The 19050-nt window shown below is 44.8% G+C and overlaps 1 protein-coding gene across 2 annotated transcripts in view; it reads right to left on the bottom strand.

Moving 5' to 3' along the window:
* The window catches only part of Slain1 (SLAIN motif family, member 1), a 54680-nt gene extending 35836 nt beyond the window's left edge, over positions 1-18844 (bottom strand). For both annotated transcript variants that reach the window (NM_001361639.1, NM_198014.3), the window contains exons 1-2: positions 18164-18844; positions 12000-12139 (exon numbers count right to left, since the gene is read on the bottom strand). In NM_001361639.1, the coding sequence (NP_001348568.1) occupies positions 12000-12139; positions 18164-18717 (694 nt within the window). In that variant the 5' untranslated portion in view covers positions 18718-18844. The remainder of the gene's footprint in view (positions 1-11999; positions 12140-18163) is intronic.
* Positions 18845-19050: the final 206 nt, after the last annotated feature.

Raw genomic sequence — 19050 nt, 5'->3', positions numbered from 1 at the left:
CAAACACTTATGGAGCTCACAGCATTTTGATCTATACCCATACACCACTGGGATAGCAGGCCTTTCATCTCTGTCTACAACCCCCTCCAGGACAAAGGCCCTTAGTGATCATGTTATGTCTTTACAAGCCTCCACAAATGCTCACAGACATACTCAAATATCTGGACAACAGAAGAGTCTTAAAGCCAAGGTGAAGGTTATTGTCTTTTTTTCATTTCACTCTTGTAAACCAACCACACTGAACAAAACACCTGCTTCAATATGTCGGTCGTGTTGACCTAAGAAACCCCTGGAGAGGCAGCATCTGGTCTGTGGCTTATCTGATCCACACTTCTCCCAGGGGAACCCTAAGCAGCCTTAGTCTCTTCTTCACAGCACCCCATGACCTGATAAACAAATGGGGACCAGGGAGGTATACAAGGTCCTACTACTACTTTGAGGAAGATGTCCTCGATGCACTTTCCTTAACAAACAGAAGGTGAAAGAGTTGGACGCAAGTGTAACGTGCCTGTCTGTCCTGTGTAGGGAGGCAACCCAAATAGCTAGTAAAGGGGTAGGGCTGTGTTAGCCTTATATAAATAGGGCTGCCAATCATTCTACCCAGGCTTCTCAAAGTATCACTAGAAATACCAAGAATTAACAAGTTCTTGTTCATTTGAAGCATGACACATCTAATTATCTAAAAATCACTATGATGTGTATGCAGGAAGATTTATGAGTCCAAGACATTATAACAATTCTGTATTCATATTGTGATATTCTATAAAAATATGATTTACATACCACCTTTAAAAAAAGTCTAATACAAGTTCATTTGCCTATACATCTAAAATATCTAGAGTAAATCAAAGAAAGTTGCTTGCTATATGAAGATTAAGCTTTATACATATTTGGGATGAAGGTAACAATGAGCTCATAAAATATTTATTTAAAATGAGCTATAAAATTCTATCAAGTTTAATAAACTTAAGGTATATTATTCAATAGCAAAATGACACTTCACAGGTATCTTAAGATTTTTATAGTTATCTTAACATGAAATTCGGCAGATCAGGCATGTCCTAGGTCCTAATGGCTAATATAGCTGAGCGGTTGATGTTCCCAGTTATCACAGTTAAAATGTTAGCTCTTTTCTATTTCTCAGGCCCTAAGCATCCCCAAGGCCATGTTTGATCACTGTGTCCTTTTGGATAACCACACAGAGCTATAGTTTGAAATAAAGACAGTAGGAGGGGCCATGGAATGCATGAAGGAGGTCTGTGACGGTAACAATTCAATCCAGAGCCAACAGGGAAGAAGGACCTAAATAAACTCTTGTCATGGATCTGATGTGGTCACACAGGTAACACACAGACACAAGGTAAGCCATGCAGCCAGCCGGATAGCAGCAACGACAAGACAACTGAAGACACTACACCACTTCCGTCTCAAGGAGAAGTGGGCCAATAAACTCACCACTGAAAAGAACGGAGTCCTTCCATTCGCAAAGGAAGGTTAGCTCAGATCACTTGTAAAGCCTCTCTCCCACAAGATGAATGGTCCATGATGTAATGAGAGAGCCATGGGAAAGCACAGGAAAGGAGAGAGATCTGGAGTTTTACAGTCCTTCATTCCCAGCATCTCCTGGGCTAGCTTGTTCTTCTCCCGATCAGGGAGGCAACACACATGCATTCTATTCCAGCGGTCATCCAAGAGATGGCATAAAGTGAATGCATAAATGTGGAGTTTCCATCAAGGGAAAATGTTTGAACCTACTCATAGCTTATTATCATACCTGCATGGGAAATAGTAAAATACACTGAAAGAGTCAGAATGTGAGTCATTCTCGTTCCTCTCCTCGCCTACAAGCGCTTCCTCTGCATTCTGACTGGAGAGCATGATAGAAGTAGCCTACAAATATTAAACTGAAGTGATAAGCGCAGGACTTAACCGCCAGGTGAAGAACAATGCCAGACCGGCAGCCAGTCAATCAATGTCTTGCTTGATTTTATTTTACCTTAAAAAAGAAAAAAAAAAAAAACTGTGTCTGACTTCTAATGACTTCTAACCCAATTCAGACACCATCCTGCAGCTTTCCTGGATAGTTATGTCCCGCCTTTGCTTTGAACTCCTAAGGGCTTCCCACCCATCTCAGGAGCCCTTAAGGCCTCTGAAAGCCCTGAATGAATCACCTATTTAGAGCCGCTCATTTCCTACCAGCACACTAACCAACCACAACCACTAACAATTGTGCCCTGCCAATCGAGCTCACACTGCACACGTGGGCCCCATGGCTAGGCCTTTCTCTGTGCTGTTCAGACACCTAGGGCAGCCCTCCCCTCCACCCTGACCTGGGCCCCTAGAGCCAGCTGCTGAGGGCCCCACTGATTCTCACATCTCTTCTGACAAGTCACACCCCGAGGAAAGTACTCCCTAGCAATCCCTGAGGTGCAGGTTTTCTGCTAACATCATAGTGTTTGTTTTGTAAAAGTAGAGTTGGATGACATTCACGTGATTGGCCTGGGTCTGGGAGGAGGGCACAGGACACAGTGCATATGTTGAGGTCAGAAGAAAGCAGGCAGGAACTGGGTCTCTTCACCACCTGCGTCTGGGACTGAACTCAACTCATCAGGCACCTTAACACCTGGACCATCTCGGGGCCCATTTATGCTTGCTTTGAGGAAGAAGAAGAACTAGAGAGAGCTGTTACCTCCATCTTCTGTTTCATGAATGAGTCTGGCGACATGCAAAGGCCAGGCACTGAGCTCCTCTGACTAGCAGCACTCAGCACCATGCCTGCAGCTGGTAACAGGTACCCTCGCCATCTCCAGTCAAGCCCTACCACCTACTAAAGAGGAGAACCTAGAAATTCTTAAGTGTAGCTGTACATTTCAGAAGCCCCAAGAACTGGGCGAGACTATCTACCACAACTAATTTTATTGTTTTATAATAAAAGCTAACCAGCCATCAGAGTGTGAAAGCAGTAAAAGCCAATTGAGGGACCTGGAGCTAGAAACCATTACCGCAGCACAAGCCTAGGTTCAACTCCCACTGCATGCACACACACGTGCACATACGTGCACATACATACACACACATATACCCACAAACATGCACACCTCACATATACATATGCACACACATATACACACACAGACACACCACACACACCTATAGACATGCACACACACATATATACACACAAACACACTGTCTTAGTCAGGGTTTCTATTCCTATACAAACATCACGACCAAGAAGCAAGTTGAGGAGGAAAGGGTTTATTCGACTTACACTTCTACACTGCTATTCATCACCAAAGGAAATCAGGACAGGAACTCACACAGGGCAGGAAGCAGGAACTGATGCAGAGGCCAAGGAGGGATGTTCCTTACTGGCTTGCTTCCCCTGGCTTGCTCAACTTGCTTTCTTAGAGAACCCAAGACTACCAGCCCAAGGATGGTACCACGCATAAGGGGCCCTCCCACCTTGATCACTAAATGGGAAAATGCCTTACAGCTGGATCTCATGGACGCATTTCCTCAAGGAAGTCTCCTTTCTCTCTGATAACTCCAGTTTGTGTCAAGTTGACACACAAAACCAGCCAGTGCACACACACACATATGCACATATATACATACATGCACACACGCATACACTGAGACTCACCATACACACACACATACACACACACAAGCACACACACATACACACACACACATACATACACACACACAGACTGCCTTGGAGGAACTCTATTTTTTTAATTTATGAGTAATAAAATAGAAAATCAATAATAAGCTCACTGCAACAACTACTTTGCACTGCCATGAATTTCTGATTATTTTAACAAATATCTTTCTAACCTTGGTGGAAATGCAAAACAAAATCACCACCATATAAACACACATGTAATTGGCTGAAGAAGAAGGAAGGGGAAGAGGAAAGGAGGGAGGGAGGGGAGAGGAAGGGAGGGAGGGGAGAGGAAGGGAGGGAGGAAGAAAGGGAAAAAAGGGCTATCTAAGGACATTTGGCAAACATATCCAGGTTGCTGGCTATAATGGATTGAAATGGCAAACTGAACAGAGACCCAGTCCTTACATATTTGCAACTCACTAAATCATCACCAAACTGGCGCACATGCATGGAGGCTAATTTTGAACAGAACAGCAAAGCGAGCACGTGATGGAACCCCACAGCTGTGGCAATGTGTCTTCAATTTCTAGCACACAGAAATATACACATACCAGGAGACCCTTCTCTGTACAAAAAAAAACAAAAAACAAAAAAAAAACAAAAAAACAAAAAAACAAAAAAAAACCTTAGCATGATTCTAAATTATTTTTTTCCAACAAGAAAGAGCATCTTTGGGGAAAGCTTACCTAAAATGAACTCTCCTTTGCAAAGCTTTAAATTGGTGTTCCAAATGTGGCAGAGCACCTCAAGAGTGGAAACCTGAGCCGGCAGGGATAGCATCTTGGGCCACGCAAGGAGACACTGGCCAGGCTCCAGGAGACAGATACTTGATAAGCTCCGAATGGCTCTGCTCAATCTGTGTGGTTTTTTACAAATGAAAAGGCCACCTTTCTGATCACTGGGTCACACCAAATGCTCTTGTCTGACTCGACTGGGGAATGAACACAACACCATAACTGAGAGAAGAACAGAGGCAAGGATCACTCAAATACCAACAGAGGCCAGTGTCTGTTCGACTTCTCAGCATAAGGCCCTAGAGGCCACAGCAAGACATGACTGTGGACGGTATCTGTGAGGGCTATCTGTGTAAGACACTCATACGCCCCAAATGTGACTGTCCTGATTCAGGGAGACATCTGAGCACCTTAAGACAGATAAGCTTTTATTAACTGGACCCAGATTAAGTGAGCCACATATTGGGCACTTCAAATTACTTAGATAAGCTTTCTGATCATTATTTGGTCAACATCCCAGCCTCGTGACATGGATTGACTTCTCCGTGACCATGATCCCAATCCAGGCTATCAAGGAGTTGATCCTACCTAGCAAAGTTCTATGTGGTTTTGCGATTTGCATTCCAAAAGGGCAGAAGAATAGAGATGAGCCTTTTGGCAATGGGTAGGCTAGCCCTTATCAGAAAGGCTTGGGACCTGGATTTTTTTTTTTTTTAATTCATGAACAGGAAGGACCCAAGTCTAAACACAAGAATCACTTGCTCATATATACTTCAGAACAGACTGAAGGTCATATGCAACATTTTGAAGAATTTTGTGCATGAAATAAGAGTTATAGCATGAAACTTTCTACTTGAAATATTTTATTGGCTTTCAAAAATCTTCTCCCCAGTTTTGGAGCGTTTTATAAACAGATCTTCAGTTTAGGGATGCCAAGCTTGTGCCTACAGTTCTAATTAGAATCAGAAGAGAAAGAACAGACTAAGGGAAAGTTTGGGATCTTCTATTTTTATATATAACTTAACTACCCTTCTAAAATATTTTAGATTATGATCCCTAACTCAAACAAGCATCTTCGTCCATGTGTAGAATAAACAGATCCCTGCTAAAGAAGAAATAGCACGTATCTTCTCTGAGAATAAGTAGTCATGCAAAGAGGAATCCTGTGTGCTAGGTTCAAGTCCTGAAACACAAAGACCCACACAGCAGAGATATCTGTGTTTACATCACTTCAGAGGTTTTTAAGCTAACTCATATTCAGTATGGCTGACTCTTTGAACTGGCCCAGCGACGTCTTTCAAAGCGCTCCTTCCTACCACGTGACACACTAGAAGCTCACACAGAGCTGAGTAAAGCTGAAGCACTGAGCCTAGTCACTAGTTACAGTTCCTAGCCCCAGACTCATCCATTCAGTAATTAGCATCCAACACCCACGGTGCCATGGCAACTACTCTCCATGAGAGGGCTACAGCAGTGAACAAAACAGATTTAAGCATCATCCACGGGGCTCACAATAATGAGCACCACCATATGACATGTGGGCTTTTGTCTTGATGAGTAGGATGTCACTGACAATACCAACTGTTCAATGGAAACTTCGGTGTGTGTGTACATCTAAAAAAAACCTAAATGCATCCAGTCAGTCAACTGTAAAACCCAACGGCCAACATTTAACGTGTGCTCAAAGCCGTATCAGGCACTGATAACTCAAGATAACGCTGGGATGCAGATCCTTTATCTGCTCAGAAAAGTCAGACATTTAAGAATGAACAAAACAGGTTTCCTCCGAATAGAGAACAAACATTCTCCATCCAATCTTCAAACCAAGGAATCATGGACAGAACTTTCCCTAAGGCTGTACAGTGAAATCAGTGCTCAAAAACTAAAAGTCCCTCCATCCTTTATTAACTACCTTTATACCAACAGACATGGGACTTAGAGATACTAGGAAAAGAGCAATTATTTTACTTTCAACATTATTTCAATGGAATATTTAAGACAGCGACAGTGTGGTTGTTATCTCCTTAAGAATATCTCACAAAACACTCTTCCCTCTCTATTTTCTTCAGAAGGGCTAGATTGTTAGTTTATTCTCATAGCTTCAAGCCACAGCTTGGGAACTTTCTGCAAAGCTCACAGCATTTTCCAGGATTTGTGATCTTGTGCGGTGGGCAGGTGCTTAACTACCCTTTAAGAACTGAGAATCTGAACCGGCCCTGGAAGAGTTAACCTGAAGAGAATCCTGAAGAAGGGCAGCCAAATGTGCCTACAGAAGAAACCAAGCCTAGACAGGTGTGCAGCCCAGGCCTCAGTCTCAGCATGGCTGGCTAGCACAGGAGACCAGGTCCAGGGCGGCTTGGCTACATGGGTAGGTAGTGAATTCCAGGCCAACCTGGACCACACAAAAGAGCATGTCTGGAAAAGGAAAAAACAAAAACAAAAAACAAAAAAACAAAACAAACAAACAAACAAACAAACAAACCGTCAAGTGAGGGGAGATGGAGACAGACCATGACAAAGTCTTTTGGAGACACCTCCCTGCAGTGGCTCATTCCTCAGCAGGATAGCTACCTGGTCACCAACACTGATCTGATGCAGAAGAAAAAGGAAAGTCCAAAAGAGGCCTGTACACCAAATACCCTCAGGTGGCTCAGGGCCAGAGCCCCTCACATGTCCTGACAGAAAAGTTTTAAGCACTTTTCTTTTCAAAACCATCATGCGCAAGAACTAGAAACCAACCATCTGAAACACCCGCTCTCTGGTGAGCAGCCCCTCGTGTCCAGATCACAGGAAAAGAAAGCGCAAGCTTTCGCCTGGTGTTTGGTGATGGGCACGATACAGCTGCCTTTGCAAAGCGCACTAGTCTCTATGAAAGCGCTCGGTGAAACCTACTCTTGGAAATCGTGGTCTGCCCAGGGGAGAAATGATTGATACCCACACAAAAAGATGCTGCATTAGAGCCACTGAAACTTCTAAAACGCTGGGAGCTCACGCGATTCTAGTGTTTGCACATAGCAGCTAAAACGTAATTCTCACCTCTACTGTCACTGACCAAAAAAAAAAAGTCCTTTAATTAGAAGTCAGTAAGTTTTCAAGAGGAAAGACTAGGTAGAAATTCTACAAAACCACATTAGGGCAAAAGGTAAAACTTTAGACCAACAGGAAAACAGAGAATAAGGGCATCGGACTACAGCAGGGGCTCTCAACCTGTGGGTGGTGACCCCCTCTGGGGTGGGAGTCAAACGACCCCTTAGCAGGGATTGTCTAAGACCACTGGAAAACAGATATCGACATTGTGACTCGTAACAGTAGCAAAATTACAGCTACAAAGTAGCAACAAGATGGTTGGGGGTCACCACATGAGGAACTGTATCAAAGACTCCCGCAGAACTAGGAAGGCTGAGAACCCCTGGCCTAGAGGGTCGCAGCATCTTAGAGAGCAGAGATCGACTGGGTGACAGGTTTGGATTTCAGCACTGTTTAATAAGCCCACAACAAGGGAAACGAGTAAGACTCTAGAAGGGTCTGGAGCTGCTGCTGCAAGGTCCACGGTGGGAAGGAAGTTGTGTGGAGAAACAGGTAGGAAAGCACTCAAGTCCTCAGGTACCGCTCAGACTTTAACAAAGACCAATCTAATTATCTGAATAAATTCCAACAGACTCATTAGACACCAAACACAGACAAGGACACCTTACAGAAGAGAAAGGGAGAGGCCGCTACGGGAACTCCCGATCACGTGGCAACAACCTGGACGATGAATTCTTAAAATGCCAGGAGAAATATAAAGAGGAACTCAAGGATAGGATAAAGCAAAAGGAAAACACAGAAATCTTGACCATCGGTTGAGGGAAACTGAACACATGGCCACCAGGAGGACCCAGAAAGAACAGAGAAAACGGGCTGCGGGTAAAGAGCTTATACAGAAATAAGGCAACAGGTGCTTGCGCAGGCAAAGTTTCCAGATCGGAAGTAACTCTGCATGAGCACCACAAAGGAATTAAAGGATAAATTCATAATGCCCCCAATACAGGACAATACTCTAAAACGCCCACCCATGTTATTTTAAGCAGTAGACATGTAAAGAACGCCTAAGAAGAACAGCGTTACAGCTACTGCAGCATCTGGCCTGAAGGTGACACCTTCTACGTCCTCTGGGGAACATTGACCTAAGAACTCAGCGTGTCCCCAACCACTGGGACAAAGATACACAGACAATGGCACCCTCAAAGTTCAGCCCCTCACACTCCCTCGCCTATTCTCATCCCAAGCAGCAAGTAAAGGTGGCAGGCCAATAAAGGAGGAGAGGCTGGAAGAGAGGGCGGGCATCTGAGGAGCCACCGAGAAGAAGCCAGGAGGATGTGAGCGTGGGACAGAGGAGACCCTGCCATGGCCGCTGTGGAAGGCAACAGACATCTGGAACTAAAAAGAATGGAAGAGAGTGCATGGCCAGGAACAGGACAGGACACCAGGCCCCTTACACTCAGAGAGGACCCAGAGAGTCTGGAGTAAACTGATGAACAGAACTGAGAAAATCACCTTTGTGTAGCAAAGTAAAAACTAAGTGAGATGCAAAATATGATAAGATATTGCAATGCCTGCATATAAGCACTATCACAAAAACATCTATGCATGCTATAATTCATAAAAAGCCAAGTTAGAAAGCTGTGCTGAGAAAATATATAAGGAGATGAGGAGGAACCAGAAATTAAACCTCACAACCCAAGGTCGCAAGCCTGTGTGTGTGTGTGTGTGTGTGTGTGTGTGTGTGTGTATGAGAGAGAGAGAGAGAGAGAGAGAGAGAGAGAGAGAGAGAGAGAGAGAAGGGAGAAACAACAATTTAAAAAGAGGTCATGAATTTGAGGAGTAGGGGGAAACAGAAAAAAGTTGGGGGGAAAAGAGAATAACATACACTATTCATGTCTAAAATTCTCAAAAGATTAAGAAACTTTAAAATGGTAATGTAACTCCACAGCCATCTAACAAATGAAAAATTAAAAGACATAAACAGAAAAACAGTGTCTGTTACGTAATTCATCCGAAAAATAAGCAGGAAAGTATGAGACGACTAATATTTTTCAAGCTGAAAAGATCATTTTATGAATGGCCATCCAATAAACAGCCTCTCCTTAGCAGAACGCAGGGTCAGGAACCGGGGGTCTGATGCTTGCCAGGCAACACACTACCAAGGAGCTCAATGTTTTCAACTCCACCCCGGCCTAGGTCTTCAGCTCAAATCAGTAAGTTACAAGGAATTACAAATCTTTGAAACGAAAGCATTTAGTCTTACAGCAAAAGTTTGCAGACGAATAAACAAATTTAGTCAGCCACTGGTTTTGCTTCTAAAAAATTAGTTTTCTACCTAAAATATTTTCTATAAAACTCAAATAAACCAAAGCACAAATAAAATGGTCTGATTTCACTGCATGTCCACATGACTTCTCATTTGCCAATAAAAAGCAAAATTAGATGATCAGACATCTGATCAAAAATATTAATCAGATTTACATTACATTTACTAAAAGCTTCCTTTCTGTGTCAAAAATCAACCCTGCAATTTAACTCTGTGCCAGTCACCTGACCCAGAGACTGCTACACCATGGCCACGGTGGGCTAAATCCAGCCACCTTCTGTCTCTTTGATATCTATCAGTTAAGAGCAGTTTTTATATTTAAGGGGAGGGGAGTGTTTCATTACAGAAAAAAAAAAATCTCTTGAAATTCGAATCTGTGCCAATGAACGAGGTGCCATTGGAACAAACTGTGTCTACTTAATCTGACATCTATGGTTGCTTCTGGGTGACAAGCGGGTCGTGCAGTCACAACAGTGTGTAGCCTGGAAATCTCAAGGTGTCACCCTTAGCAGAAGCAGGTTCATTGACATCTGAGCTAAAGAGCTGTCATCCTTGAATCTCATTTGACTTCTGTTTCAAACCATACTCATACAACAAAATGTCCACATAGTAAGGCCATAAGTCTACTTGAGAAAGAAGGTGAGAGACGGGGACTTGGTTGTTTGTTGAGCAGGATAGGAACTGATGGTAGATTCTCTGGACATCAGGGTACCATCCACAGCATGGGCACTAATGGCCAGTGTTCACCCAGCATATCCCTGTTCCTATGACCGTCTTCCACTTGCTATCAATACATCAATAGTTAACAAAACAGATGCCTTAAAGTCCACCTTCCCCAAATACTTAAGCTAGACTTCTGTGGCTATTAACTTATGGCCGTGCCAATACAACAGGCAGTACAGAATCTATACTGCTAAGGATAGGCTTCCTGATGTCAGGGAGACCCCAACACCGACCCCATCACCCAAGTACCCTCTTGCTTAGCAAACCTCTCGATCACTCAACTTTACCCTTCTCACCTCTACAGGTGAATGAAAAACCTGCCTCTGATCAACATGAAGTACTGACTATTGTAGGATTAAGAGGCAAAGAAACTCTACCTAGCTTGTCCTCCTCTCAAGTGTCTCGGAACCATCCATTATCCCTGAAGAGCCTGAGAAGCAGAGTCTAACCTTCAGTGTGCCTGAGCAGTGCTCCTGACTCACCAAGGCAGATGCCCTCTGCCCATCCTCACACAAACACCTTCTTTCCCCTGGAGGGGGCGGGCCCTGTGCTTTCAAAAGTTCAAACAGGACTTGAGATGCAGTGGTACATGGGCAGAAAGGGTGTTCCTGGAAAGTGAGCGGACACTGAGAGGTTAGAGAACAAGGTGAAAGGTCAAACTTTTACAGCCTCGAAGTACTGGACACAGAGGAAAAGGAAGGAGCTACAGACCACAAATTCCTTTAGCTGTTTCTCCCACAATTCTCTCCATCTCTTGTCTCTGTCTCTCTCCCTCTGTCTAACTCTGTGTGTGTCTATCTACCTACCTATCTCCTATCTATCTGTCTGTCTGTCTGTCTCTGCCTGACTCTGTCTGTCTGCCTGCTTCTCTGTCTCTGTCAATCTGTCTATCTGTCTGTCTCTGCCTGTATGTCTCTGTCTCTCTGTCTCTCTCTCTCTGTCTCTCTCTCTCTCTGTCTCTGTCTCTCTCTCTCTGTCTCTGTGTGTGTGTGTGTGTGTGTGTGTGTGTGTGTGTGTGTGTGTGTGTGGTATGTGTCTTCTGCTGGTCTCTACCGGTTAACTAATGGGACATACACTACTAGGATTAGCTTCTGGCATACGGAGGTTAAGACTTCCAGTCATCCATCCAACTAGACAGAGAAGGAATACAACAAAGTAGACCTCAAGAAACTCCCAGTGTGACTTAGAATTGAGCCACAGGTCCTAATTACCAATTTAGGAAAGTGAAGACAGACTCATTTCACTTACTGACACATTTCTGAAACAGGAAGAAAAAAAAAAAAAAGATATGATCCATATCATCAGCTAAAACTCTAACTAAAGGTAGTTAGTCCCCTGAGGCCAGTGAGCAGAGCCCTCAGTAAGGAACTGTGTGTTCCTCAGGACAGACGGATCACATGTGACAAGAACCTGTACCCCAGTTTAAGAGCTTATCAGCTGAAGTCTATTCCCAAACCAGAAACAGAAGCCAAGAGCACAGTCCAAGGTTGAAGACAGAGAGTGCACACACTCACAGTACCTTGCTCCAGTCTGAAGCGCAGAGAGCGTCTGGCTGCTTCCATCTCAGGAGTTGGGTTATCTAGGACATGTCTACACCACTGCAAAGGACTCGGGGATTTCTCTGGTGAGGTGAATGTCTTTGAAGAGCCAACATATAACCTTAAAAAAAGAAAGAAATCTACATTATAGGCATGATATAGATTACAGAAAGTGCCTCTCTTTGGGAGGAAAACAGCATGCATTGAACGTTCCCATAGAAACAGAACCACATTTGATTGCTTCAAAGTACCGAGAATCATTTTTAACAGGCAAATATCCCCAAATAGAATAGGTTACTTTCCAAAGCCTGCTGAGAACTACTTCAAAAACACATCTAAAAATCCCCCCTTAGCTCTGAGAGAAGCCTCTGCTAACTGAACTGTTATCTTAAGACATCACTTGGCAAGCATAGAAATTAAAGCCACGGCTCCTGTTTGCAACAGTATCCTCCCAAGCTACTGTGATTCTAATGAGTATCCATTCTTGACACATCAAACTTCATTATTTACCCTCTCACTATCAGACAAGATTGCCACCTGTCAGAGTGAGCCAGGCCCACAGAGGTGGAGGATGTATTCTGCCTTGGCAACTCCCTTGAATACCTTTGAGGCTGGCAACAATTTCTATGACAGACTAGCCAGTTATGATCCTTGGCTTCCAAGCACAATTATTGCTACAACTACTCCACCCCACTCTTGCAGCCCACAAGCACCGGCATCAGAACTTAACTAAAAAAGCATGACTTCATTCCTGCAAGCTTTAGTCCCAGCACTGGGGAAGCAGAGGGAGGCCGATCTGTGTGTTTAAGGTCAACGTGATCTCTATAGATCTCCAGCTTCGACCTAGTGAGACCTTGTCTCAAAAAAATCATACACAATAACTTTTACGTTCTTTAGACTGCTGATACTCCATCATTTAAAAGTAGAAAACCTGTCTTTCCAGCCCTATAAAGCAGCTGACTCCTATGTCAGATGAGGAATCTAAAATATCTTTTTAATTCACATCATGGTAGCTGCAATACATCCTAGATTTCTTGGAATGTGGCCCACAGTGCTGTACCCACTAAGTCTCCATTAATCCACTATTTCCTCTTCCCTAATGCTGTCCCTATCCTGAGACACACACAGCTGGGTAAGACTCCCCTCTACCATCCCTGGCCTGCAGTCTCCTGCTGCGTCCAGTGCCTGCTGCTTCTTTCTCGTGCAAGTAAAGATTAGGCCAACTACTTGCTCTTCTCTTCAGTGCTTCCAACACAAATCCTCAAGCATACAGCAGCTCCCTCTTTCCGAGTCAACAGATTCAGGGTAAGTTGAAGGAATCTAGATGCCTAGCAAGTTCCCAGACAATGATGGCACCTCTAGTGTCAAGAACACACTTAGGAATCTCTGAGCTAAGCCAATCACGGAAATTCCACTGTCCCACTTGGCTGAGAGCCTGGTTCATACCCACGCCTCAGATACAATCCATGCCAATCTAAGCCAATCCAGGAATACAGAAATACAAACGGCATCTGGGCGATGGTCATAGAAAAGTAACTTAAATGGAGATGTAGAGAAAAGTTAAAAAGTAAAATTTTAAAGAAAAAAGATACCCTACATACAAAGAAAAGCTAAAGCTAGAAAGGTTGATTATTGAATTTTACCAGACACCTGAACAAAAGAACAACTCTTTACAAACTCTGCCACAGAGGAGGGACAACATCCTAACATGAGGACATGTCCTGCATGAGGACAATGTTTTGTTGACTCTATAGCCAGACACAAACATTACCGGGACAGGGGTATGGTGGGGGTGGAATCTCGAATGACCTCCATCACTCAGGAACAGATGCAGAGTCTAAATATTTTAGAAATTGAGCCTCACATACAGACTCTTCATCGTCACCACATGGAGTTTATTCCAAAAATGAGAGCCTGCTTTAACATTCGAACATCAGTGTAACTCACTATATTAACTAAAATTGGGGGGTGGGGGGGAGGAGATCACATGATGATCTCAATAGACAAAGAAAAAAAAGCATTTAACAGCCAAAAAAAAAAAAAAAAATCCCAGTGAAAACTTCCTCAACCCAACTGACAAGCTATCTGAGACTAACACTTCCCACAGAGCAAAGTCAGGACACTGGGCTCCTGTTTCTAGTCATCCCTAGAGAGTGGATTTCCCACCCGCATCAGGCTGAACGGACTAAGAACAATTAGACCAAAAAGCAGTAAATCTGTCTTTATCTATATATCACAGATATATGGGTTTCACAGAGAATATAATCGATTTAAAACTAGTAAGTGTAGGAGCAGTGTTCTGTAGGATGCTGGTTAGTGCTGGTTAGTGCTGGTTAATTCTGCTCCTGTACATACTGATACTTTCACATTTGCCCTTTTCCATTTGCAAGAGCATTTTCAAAACTGTCAAAGCCATGCATAAATCTAACAAAATTGTCTACAAGATTTATACAAGAGAAACTACAAAATCATTCTGAGGGAAAATAAACATATAATTAATGGGGAGATATATACCAGATTTCTGGTTCAAAGACTAAATACTGTTAAGGTGTGGGTTGTCCTTAAAGTTATTTTTATAATTAAAAAAAAAATCCAATAAAAATCCTAGTGAGGTGTTGGGGAGGTGGAGGGGTGAGTGTATGTGTTAACATAGAAACTGATCCTAAAATTCACATGGAAATGGAAAGATCCTTCAATAGCCAACAACAACAAAGCTGGAGTTCCCACTAACTGGCAAGCGACACTGATGAAAACAGCTCACTACCTGCAGCATGCAGGTAGATACAGCAACAGGAAAATTACAGACCCCAAATGGAACCAAGCCCAGAACACGCAGCATTCGAAGAGCAAAAAAATTCAACAAAGGGTGGTGGTCTTCTGAGCAGGTGTTAAGGACAGTCGAGCACAAAACTGTGAGCTCTGGCCGTGACACAGTATCCAAAGCTAACTTAAAAACAAAACCAAACTGAAACTGAAACTGAAAACAAATTCTTTTTGTTAGAAACCATAGGTGTAAGTCTGTAGCCCAAGGTGGGCAAGCACCCCTTCACTATAATCTCCAAGACTGACGTCAAGCATGATCCAGAAAAATGAGAGGTGTCATTGAGCCTTACCCAAAATAAGACCTTCTCCCCTGGGAAACACTGCTAAAAGGTTAAGAGGCAAACCTCGTGTTTGGAGATGTTTGCACACCATGCGCTGGCAAGGCATTTTAACTTAGACTATATATTCCCACTCCAGCTGTTCCTTAAGGCACATAAGAAACGACTGAGGTGTGCTGCAAACCTATTATCCTATGGAAAGGCACACTGCTGTGGCACCCCAGGCAGGGGACATGAAGACTTTACAGCCATGCAGGTACCTGGAGTGCTCTGAAAACATTAGCAGGTGGTTTCCAAATGTTTAAAGTAAAGGGTGTTGGCTACTTTTCCATCAGAAAACAAGTGAAATGTTTCCATACAAAAATAACATCTAATTTTTTTTTAATTCTGTAAATTAGGTGACCTCAAAATCATTGGTGCCTCCGACTAAGATTAACGACCCTCTCTGTTTTTCCACCTGGGCTCCCCTCCATGTTTAAAGAAGGGATTCTACAAATAGCGTGCTGTAAGCCACAGAAACAGTTTCAAAGTAACGAAGGGTCAGTTCTTATTACTGACCAGCATATCTCATGAGTAAAGATAAACTTCCTTCAATTCAGAGTCACTTCAGAGCACAGTAAGGACTAACATGCTGACCTATTAAATAGCACTTTTTAAGACTCATTGCAATGCTTTTTTTTTTCTTTTTTTGATGTTTTAAGTAAAAAGATTAAAAGATAGACAACAATATACTTGGATAGTTGGATAACTGTGACAAACTATATTTGGCATATATGTGCTATTATTAACCGGATAAACAGCAATGCTGTAATAAATCTGAAAGCCAATCATGGTGGCTCATGCCTGAAATCCCAGCAGTCAGAAAGCTAAGAGGTAAGACACAGACTTCAGGACCAGCCTGGGCTACAGTGTGAGACCTTCTCTCAGGAAGACAAAATAATAACAACAACAGCAATGATAATAATACTAAATTTTTAAATATGCCATATTTAAAGGGATTGCGCCTTTGTATTTCTATCAGATTAGAAACCAACTTCTCCCCGTTGTTTGTATAAATCATCATTTAAAAATCAAAAACTCAACTGATTTGAAATTAGCATAGGGTTGACAGGCGTGAGTGAAACACAAAAGCCACTGCAAGACCATTTTCCAATACTATACTCAGGCGGGACTATACTTAGGCTGTACCCCCACCCAAGCGTGTTGTTTAGAAAGAATGGCTTAAAGTTCCAGGAAGTGTTGAGCTGTTAGACTTGCACACCATAGGATCCCTGTACAGTTCCTAAAATCAAAGCTGAAGGCAGATGATACATGTGCCCACAAAAAAGTCTATTATAGATTTATGTTATTAATTTTCAAAATCAGAGCAACTGGCAATGAAAGTTTACAGGTAGGTGCCATGTAGGGTATCGATGCAAAAGGAAGACTGTAGTTCCCAATAGCAAAACAATAAGATTCCCCACTTCCCATTTCCCTTCTATACAATCAGTAACAAGAGTACAAAATGAAAAAAATAATAAATAAAAATCTGATTTTCTTAAATAACAGGCAAAAGGATGCAACTCTTCATCCTACTGTTACCCCGATGTGAACACTGCTCAACCTCCTTGCATGAACCCACACTCCACTTTATCTAACCACTCCTGGGGTATGCCTACACGCCTAGAGGATGTCTAGCGACCAAGCAAGCGATTCCTAACAGAAGATACTCCAAGGCCAAGCCTTCCATGAGCAAGCAGCAGGGGCTTAGGCACCTGTCTCCTCAAAAAAGTACTCATTCATGAGCAGAAACACACAGCTAACCAGAGTCCATTGAATAGACACGTCCAGTTTCCACCATCCTTACAATCAACCCTAAAAGTTTCTAAAACTAGATAATAAAGTGTCTCTAATAGTGCCATCCTCTGGTTAAAATTGCTGTGATTAAACACCAGGACCCACACACACAGCAACTTGGGGAGGGGGGGGGGGAAAGACGACAAGGGAGGACTTATTTAGCTTACACTTCCACACCACAGTTCATCATTAAAGGAAGTCAGGACAGGAACTCATACAAGACAAGAACTCAAACAAGGCAGGAATCTGGAGGCAAGTGCTAAATGAGAGACCATGGAGGGGTGCTAGTTACTGGGTTGCACCCCAGGACTTGCTCAACCTGCTTCCTTATTTAACCTCAGGACCACCAGCCTAGGGATGGCAACACCCACAATGGGCTGGGCCCTCCAATATCAACCATTAAGAATGTTCTACGGGCTTACCTACAGTCTGATCTTGTGGAGGCATTATTGAGGTTCCCGCCTCTCTGATGACTCTAGCCTGTGTCAAATTAACATAAAACTACCTACTTTTTCTTCAATGTGGTTTCATTTCTAAATTAATGAAAATTCCTCTTAAGTTCAATTTTTTTAAAAGAACGTAGCGCCTCCATCTGCCCCCTCCAGTCCTTAAAAAAACCTTTGCCTCTGACGTACCAGGATGGCACACCTTTAATAATCAAATCGGTATCTGAAAGGTTATCTATGAAAATACAGAGAGATGGCATATATAACTACACAACTCAACTGCAATAGCAGATGTCTGAGAAGAGGCTCATCACTAGGCGGCTTCCGATGTGACCAAAGGGGGGCTGCACACCAATCCTGTGCAGCGTTCGTTTGTAAGGAAAGAACGGTAAGCAGTGGAGGAGAGCAGAAGACAAGCACCTTCACCACACACACACACACACACACACACACACACACACACACAGAGAGAGAGAGAGAGAGAAGAGAGCAGGGCTGAGCGACAAGATGACATGAGTTGTGCATTTAAGGCTAACGAGGCGCTTGGGACCCCGTAATCAGCAAAGAGCAAAGCACGGGGCAGATGGCAGTCCCCAGTCGGACCAATAGGCACAATGCTAAAACAGGTTTCTGCCTCCATGCAAAGCTTCTGCTCAGGGCTTGGCACCTGCTAGGCCTCTGGGTCCCCTGCCTCCCACGCCCCGCCCCCGCGTGCTGGGCCTCCCAACTCCGGGGGGAGGGGGCGGCGGAGCTCGGCTATACCAGGTGTAGTCGTCCTCCTCGCTCCAGGCGGCCAAGCTCTCCAGGTCCAGCGGCTCCACCTCGTCCAGCAGCGTTGGAGGCGGCAACGGCGGCGTGGCGGCTTCCCCCGGCGGGGTCCCTGCGGTCCCCGGTTCCGGGCTGCCACCTCCGCCGAAGAAGCCCGCCGCCGGCTTGGAGTAGACGAAGGGCGCGTCAGCCGGCTGCAGGCTGCAGAGCAGGGAGGGCGCGGGGCTGGGCAAGCAGTAGGTGCCCGGGAACGCGGGGCCCAGCGCCCCCGGGCCCGGGGAGGTCGTGCTGGCCGGGGCCCTGTGCGTGGCGAGCGGGCTGCAGGCCCCGGCTGGCGGCGGGGCGGAGGGCGGCGGCGGCTGCAGCAGCAGCAGGTGCGGGGCGGCGGCCGCACTGGCCGCCCGGCTGCGCAGCTGCTCGTTCTGCTTCTCCAGCTTGCGCACCAGCTCCTGCAGCTTCTTCACCTCCAGCTCGGCGTTCACCACCGGCCCCGGGCCGGCGCCGGAGGCCGCCACCGGCGAGGCGCATTTCACCTGCTCCGCCATCATCGCGGGAGCCCCGAGCGCCGCGGCGAGGAGGCTACGCGGGCCCAGCTCGCGCAGCCTACCAGCATCAGCACCAGGGCCCAGCCTCCGGCCGAGGAAGAAGCAGCCGCGCAGCTCTGCACCGTGCTCTGCTCTAGCGGCTCCGGGTTTTAGCCGAGGCCCCGGGACGGGGCGGGGCGCGAGGGGCGGAGCTTCTGGTGATGGATGTGTCGTGGGGGCGGGACCTGCGGCGGGGACCCTCCCTGGGCATCCGTCTGCACCCACACCACCTAACCTCAGGTGCCTGATTGGACCTGGCCTGAACTTCCCGCCGCTCGCACTTCTTCCGCTTTGGGC

The sequence above is a fragment of the Mus musculus genome, chromosome 14 (genome assembly GCF_000001635.26).
Source record: "Mus musculus strain C57BL/6J chromosome 14, GRCm38.p6 C57BL/6J".
NCBI classification, from domain to species: Eukaryota; Metazoa; Chordata; class Mammalia; order Rodentia; family Muridae; genus Mus; species Mus musculus.
Note: the sequence above shows the minus strand (reverse complement) of the source record. Positions and strands in the feature narration are given on the sequence as shown.